This window comes from Agelaius tricolor, unplaced genomic scaffold (genome assembly GCF_023055355.1).
Source record: "Agelaius tricolor isolate 1412-34295 unplaced genomic scaffold, bAgeTri1.0.p SCAF_1, whole genome shotgun sequence".
In the NCBI taxonomy this organism is placed as follows: domain Eukaryota; kingdom Metazoa; phylum Chordata; class Aves; order Passeriformes; family Icteridae; genus Agelaius; species Agelaius tricolor.
In genome coordinates, this window is record NW_027269261.1 from 35988761 (window position 1) to 35996147 (window position 7387).

The 7387-nt window shown below is 50.5% G+C and overlaps 1 protein-coding gene across 1 annotated transcript; it reads left to right on the top strand.

Moving 5' to 3' along the window:
- Positions 1-410: 410 nt before the first annotated feature.
- Positions 411-6996, top strand: CYP1B1 (cytochrome P450 family 1 subfamily B member 1). The gene is made up of 3 exons (XM_071429789.1): positions 411-674; positions 1451-2467; positions 4102-6996. Exons 1-3 carry the CDS (start codon positions 655-657, stop codon positions 4712-4714), a joined length of 1650 nt encoding a protein of 549 aa, XP_071285890.1. The 5' UTR covers positions 411-654; the 3' UTR covers positions 4715-6996.
- The last annotated feature ends 391 nt before the right edge of the window (positions 6997-7387 follow it).

Consider the following 7387-nt stretch of genomic DNA (forward strand, 5'->3'; position numbering starts at 1 on the left):
GGCCATAAAAGCGTCCGCGGCTCAGCCACTCCGCTTGGCGAGGGCCCAAGGGCAGCTGGCAAATAACCGCGACCCCTCAAGCCAGAGGACGGGCCAGACAGCGGCGATTTGCCAGCGGGGCCGTCCGCGTCCCGCCCGCACCGCGCCGCGCACCGCGAATGCCGGCGGGTTTAAAGGCGGGAGTGGCGATGCCAGGCGCCCAGAGGTGGCGGCTCCGGTTCCGGCTGAGCCTGAGAGCAGCGGACCGTCCTCTCCGCGCCCTCTGAGCCGCTCGCCTTCGCTCCCTGCGGCGGGCTGGGCTGGCCCCGTCCCGTCCCGTAGCCCAGCAGGCGGGTGGGAGGGAGAGAGAGGGGGAGGGAGCGCAGCAGCCCGCTCGCTCTCGGTCCGCGGAGCTGCTGGGGCAGGTGGCTGCCTTGGGGCGAGCTCCGAAGGGTTAAAGAGCTGGGAAGGTGATAACTGCGCCGAGATCGGGCGCAACTGGCATTTGCCTGCACATGACCTGCCAAGCTCCGGGTGACAGGTACCGGGGCTCTTAATGAGTTTCCCAAAGGCTTGGATCTGAACGCCGCCGTCGCCGCTCTCCTCGGAGCCGCGGCTGTCCATTAGAGCTGCCGCCGGCTGCACAGCTCCTCTCCATCCTCCTCAAGGTCTCGGATGGAAGCAGCGTGCAACAGGTCAGTTCTGCTACAGGAGCCAGCCGCTTATTTCACCCCTTCACCCTCTCGCTGCTTCTGAAAGGCTGGAGCGGGCGGTCCCCGGGCGCGGGGATGGGAAGCGGGACCAGTCAGCGCTGCCACGCAGAATCCTCAGGCATCCCCCACAGCCCATTCCTGGGGCGGCAGACCGTCAGCCTGCCATGCCGCGACGGGCCCGAAGGTGCGGGGAGGAGGGAAGGGCTCGGGACGGAGAGGGCTCCGCGGCCGCGTGCGGAGGTTTCTCCGGAGCAGCGGGAAATTCCGACAGTGGGGCGGGTAACTCGTTTCTCGCAGGAGCTTTTTCGCCGGGGGGAGCGATGTGCAGCGCCGAAATTAACCTGTCTCCGACGCACGGCAGTTGCCTGCATCTGCGGAGGCTCGACAGGCGAGAGCATCCTCCTGCTTTCCTCTGTGCCTCTCTCAGGCGTGACCTGTTGGATCCCTCGCGGAGAACTTTCTCTACAGGCGGAGAGAGAGCAGCGGCCTCCCTGCCAAATACGACTTCGATCTCTTATTAGGAGCTTGCCACTTGATTATCGATTATCCCTTATTTTTCGCACAGGATTCAGGGGGGCTTTAGGCACACAAAGAGCGCATAGCAAGGACTTGCGCGGACTCCGAGCGCTGTGACGGCTGCCGGGGCTCCCCTCCGCCACACCAGCGGGCCCCGTCCGGGCTTCCCCTTGCCCGCGGGACCTGAAGGTCCCTCCATCCCGCGGGGACGCTGCCCGCTGACTTTTCTTTTTCCCTTTCAGCATGGCCCTCGAGAGGCTCGGGGAAGCGCTGCGCGGCATCCCCCCGTTGCAAAGCTCCCTCCTGCTCCTCCTCTGCCTGCTCGCCGGCATCCACCTGGGCAAGCTCCTCCTGCAGCATCAGCTGCGCCGGCGGCAGGGCCAGCGCCGGGCGCCACCGGGCCCTTTCCCCTGGCCCCTGATCGGCAACGCGGCGCAGCTGGGCAGCGCCCCGCACCTCTCCTTCGCCCGGCTGGCCAGCACCTACGGCGCCGTGTTCCAGCTGCGCCTGGGGCGCTGGCCCGTGGTGGTGCTGAACGGGGAGCGCGCCATCCGCCAGGCCCTCGTCCGCCAGGGGGCCGCCTTTGCGGGCCGCCCGCCCTTCCCGTCCTTCCAGCTGGTGTCGGGCGGGCTCAGCCTGGCCTTCGGCGGATACTCGGAGCTCTGGAAGCTGCACCGGCGGGCGGCGCACGCCACGGTGCGCGCCTTCTCCACGGGCAGCCCCGCCACCCGCCGCCTGCTGGAGCGGCACCTGGTGGGCGAGGCGCGGGCGCTGGTGGCGCTGCTGGTGCGCGGCAGCGCCGGCGGCGCCTTCCTCGACCCCTCGCGCGTCCTGGTGGTGGCCGTGGCCAACGTGATGAGCGCCCTGTGCTTCGGCCGCCGCTACAGCCACGGCGACGGCGAGTTCCTGCGCATCGTGGGGCGCAACGAGCAGTTCGGGCGGGCGGTGGGCGCCGGCAGCCTGGTGGATGCGCTGCCCTGGCTCCAGCGCTTCCCCAGCCCCGTCCGCGCCGCCTACCGCGCCTTCCGCGACCTCAACCGCGACTTCTACGGCTTCGTCCGCGGCAAGTTCCTGCAGCACCAGCGCAGCCTGCGCCCCGGGGCCGCCCCCCGAGACATGATGGACGCCTTCATCCGCCTGCAGCGGGAGCAGCCGTGGCTGCAGCTCGAGCACGTGCCCGCCACCGTCACCGACATCTTCGGCGCCAGCCAGGACACCCTCTCCACCGCCCTGCAGTGGCTCCTCATCTTCCTCATCAGGTATGTGCCGGCAGCACACCGGGGCGCCCCACCGGCCCGCGGTGGGGGAGACATGCGAGCCCGCCCGGGGTGCGAGCGCCCGCCAGCCCCGGGGGAGCCCCGTTTAAACTGCGCCTCATGGGCAAAGGCGCTGCTGGGAGGGCTCCCGCGGCGGGAGCAACCGGCCCGAGGCAGAGCATGGAGCTCCGGGTCCGGGCAGAGCCGGGGCGCGGCCCCGGCAGGGACCCGCCGTCGGGTCGCGGGTCTGCGAGACCGGGCAGCGCCAGCCCGAGCAGCGCCGGGTGCCTCAGCGGCCTCCGATTAACTAACACGGAAGCTCTGGGAAACCTGCCAGAAAGAGATAAGGAAGTATAAAAGAAAATAAATCCCACCCTACTCAGGCGGTCGGGTTATGGTGTATAAGGAGAGGCTGGCAGAAAGGCAGCCGAGTAAAACCTGAAAGTAACAGATTTTAGCAGGTCAAGATCAAGGAGATCATAGGAACAGGATAACAACTGCTTAAGCACGGCAAAGAGTTCGTGCACCGCTTTACAAACCCGCTATTATGCTGAGCTGCCGTTGTGTGTGCCTTCCTTGCCATTGCGTGACTGGGCAAGGCAGACCCCTTGGGCAGCCGCCCTGGCACCGGCCTGTCCGCCGGGGAAACTCAGAGAGCTGAGGTGGTTTAAGAGAAGGTGCCGACTCTCTTGCCTATCCTGGCTTTTCCTTTCAGCGCCTGCTTAATTTGTAGGCATATGCAAACATTATCTACTCAGTCGCTTCTTGAAAAACAGCAAATATTTAACACTCCAGGAAAGGCTGTGATGCCCCAGTGTTGACATAAATTTTGGGTTTCTCCCCATTTCTCATGTTTGCCCAGCATTTGACATGTGAGTCTGCTGCAGGAGGAAAAAGCAAGGATGCAGAAGCCAAACTTGAATACTTAAAGTAAATGAAGGGTCCTGGGCAGAATGTGTGCTTTTAGACAAGCAAAAGGTGTATTAACATTTGGATCTTGTTTGGTTACTGTGTAGCCTTCCAAACTGTCCAGACTTCAAGACAGTCAGCTTTAAATACATTATTGAGAAAACATAATTTGATATTAATTAGAAAATGTCTTCTCAAACTAAAAGTGGGAACCCCATAAAGCCATTCTGACAATTTAATAATTGAGGGGTTTTTCAAACTTAGAAACCTGCAGGCTTTCAAATGTATGAAGTATGTCTAGTGATAACAAACTCCATGCTAATTTTTAAAAGTCACATACAGAGTTGGAAAATCAAATTCTTGTTCCCATGGAAAATGCAATATTTAGAAGAGAGAAGTAATTCTAGTTTTAGAATTAATTTTCAAAGTTGGATCAGAATATTCAGTTTCAGCACACTTTAGGTTATTGGGGTTTTTATGTGGAGAATCAGTTACATGGGATATTAAGGTAAAAACTGAGCAAATTAAAATTATACCAGTGCACGGGAAGTTTGTTTTTTCTCTAAGTTTTCAACTACACATTCCTGCAATACATTTAAACTCTGCTCAAACTGCATCATTTAGGATAGCAGTGAGATTCTGTAAAAAATGTTTGCAGCAAGCATTATTTGTAAGAAAAAATCTTTGAAAGTGTTATGTACGCACACACATCTTGCTTTAAATGACAGGTATCCGAAAGTGCAGGCTAAAATGCAAGAAGAGGTAGATAGGATTGTTGGAAGAGACCGTCTGCCGTGTGTTGAAGATCAGCCTCACCTGCCCTACATCATGGCTTTCCTGTACGAATCCATGCGTTTCAGCAGCTTTGTGCCTGTGACTATCCCACACGCCACCACAACCAACACCTTCATCATGGGCTACCTCATTCCCAAGGACACTGTCATCTTTGTCAATCAGTGGTCAGTGAATCATGACCCAGCAAAATGGTCCAACCCTGAGGATTTTGATCCAACAAGATTCCTGGATGAGAATGGGTTCATCAATAAAGATCTTACGAGCAGCGTGATGATTTTCTCACTGGGGAAGCGTCGGTGTATTGGAGAGGAGTTATCCAAGGTGCAGCTCTTCCTCTTTACCTCCATACTGGTCCATCAGTGCAATTTCACTGCTAATCCAAACGAGGACCCTAAAATGGACTTTACCTATGGGCTGACCATTAAACCTAAGCCATTCACCTTGAATGTTACGCTCCGAGATACGATGGATTTGCTCGATCAGGCTGTCCAAAGACTGCAAGCAGAGAAAGCAGCCAGTGAAAGTCAGCTGTCAGCAAATGCCTAAGCAATAAACCTTGCATCTACAGATAATCCCCCTCTCTCTTTTTAGACTTCTATAACTCATATCTTGTTCTGGTGATATTTTTGTTACATAGCCAATACTACACATTATAAAAGCAGGAAGAAAAGTTGCACAAGGTATAATTCAAGTCATCATTTTAATTCTAGAAGGAGAGCCAGGGGAACAATATATTAAATGATAAAACATATGCAATTTGAAAGTAAGCCTTTTCTTTTCTAGCTTGTTCACAGAAGTTGTCAATGGAAAGTGCTTTTTATCTACTGACTGGTTGGAGCATCTCCCAGAACTGTCTCTATAATCCTTTCCATGTCTCCATGCACTATGCCTTAACTCTAAGTTTGCCTTCAGTGACTCCACATTCAGAAGTGAAATCTCTTATTAAAAAACAAACAAAAGCAGTTGCTCAGAACACTGCAGCCTGCTTCTGAGCTTACTCTGCTGGAAACTGCCATAGGCTCATGGCAGCTCTGGTGTTCTGGCTGCTGGGATGTATGTTAATGCCTCAATAATAAGTGTTCACATGATTTTTGGTAAAATGGCAATGTGAAGTCTTGCCTTCAGCATTCCAGAATGTTTACATAAATGCCTAAAACAATAAGAGTCTTGCTTGTAAGCATGTTTGAAACTAAAATTTATGTCTTATATGAAAATTAGCAGAATGTCCTAATATAGTAACTTTCCACAAAGTTTTGAAAGATCAGAATTTCTGTCACTAGATGGCAAGAGTGATGCAAATCATATGCTAATCTCTTCATTAGCATGTTTATGAACAAAGTAAGTATTTGAATTAGATTTATAAAGGTACAGCTGAACTTTTTGTTTCTTTAGGAAGGAGTTAATATGGTTGTCCCTAAGCACATAGGTAAGTCTAGTAAAATCCACATTGGCCAAGGTAGGTAGAAGTGAGTTTGGGGGGGTTTATATTAAAACATTAATGCCACAAGCCTCAAGTAAAGCATACAGCAAATAATACCTCTACTCACTCACTAGTCATTCTATTAGGTTGACTTAAATAGTATATCTGAAAACCAACCATGTACTTTTATTACAATTTGTTTGGAACAAAGTCTCAGAAGGAAAATTAACATTACACGTCCTAATTAAAGTACCCATTACCTGAACAAAAAGTACTTTTACAATATTTGTGAGGCAAAATTCATATTTTTTTTTAAGAATACCTCTTATTTTAAAGTAAAACACACATGAAACTTTATGACGTTGAATCTCCAGCTAATGTTTGTTTCACAAAGCTCTAGAAAGCAAACAGCCCTACATAAATGCCTGATTTGAAAAGTGTTGGGCACTTCTTTGGAGCTGCAGATCACCTTCAATTACATATGAAATCCATCAGACATGACAGTACCTCACATGACTTGCTGTGCTCCACCGAGTACCAGATAAGGTATTAGTAGAGCCAGAAGAACAAGGTTACAGTGCTACACAGGGAAGTAGCTCTGCTGAGACCCAAGCAAGTAAGGATTTGGACTGTGACTTCTGATAGATGGCCAGTCCTAATCACGCTGGCAGCAGGGTCAGAGCTCCTACTGGCACTGGGAAGAGCTGGTTTAACAACATAATCCCAGTCTTAAGTACAAGCTTTGCTACTGATTTAAAAAACCTGAACCAAGCCTACAAGCACTGCTCTATAACCCCACAAAGTAATAATGTACCTACTTAAATTCTCTGGCTTCATATGGGATCTATCATCTGGTTTAGAGTTAAAAAAAGCTTTCTGCTACATACACATGGAGTAACCTCAGGTGTTTTTCTGAATTATGTACAAGTTTGTGATATCCCAGAACTTAGCCTATATCTGTGAAAAGCTTTATAAGATACTCAGCATTTTCATATGGAGATCTACATTAGATCAAATGCTAGTAAGACAATTTTTTCTTGTACCTTTGTAAGTGCTATTATTAAAAGAAATAAAGTATGTAACCTACAGCTGAATAGCTATTCTAATGCAAGGATCATCAATTCATATTTTAATAAAAAAAATGTCTTTTGCAATTTTTTATCCTTCCAAAAGCTTTAACTGTGCATTGGCTACTAGTGCAAAATCCATCCACACTGCTCATGTCAGTCAGGGGGTTACACACTATATAGCTGTTGGTCACATAAAGCCACATGTACTCTGTGAAGTTACTCAAATTTAGTAGCACTTATTTAGAATGTATGCAGTCATTTAGCAAGCTAAATTCTATGGTAATTTTGAAATGTATCATTGTGTTACCAAAATATTAAATAAAAATATTCTTACACCACCATTGCTTAGTTTATATACAGCTTTCTAACATCAAGATAAAGAAAATTATTATTTCCGATTTGGAAAGTATTATTATTTTAGATATTTGTTCATATACTTTGCACCTTCTTCCCATTCCTGGATTTTAAGGTTTTTCCTCCACGCTGCCCTTACAGCTTCTCAGGTCTGCCTTTCATTTTGCCATCTGTGTTCAACTTCCTAATGCTCCTTGCTAAGAACATTCCCTGTTGCTTGCCTCAGCATTGATCTGAACTCTCCCATGTCTTTTGCTTTTTTCTAATAGCTGTTAATCTCTCCTCAGCCTGCACAATCTCCTCTGCTATGTCCTTCCCTCTGGCATTTCATTTTACTTCCACCTTCCCTATTTTCAAGCCCACAGACTGGTTTTC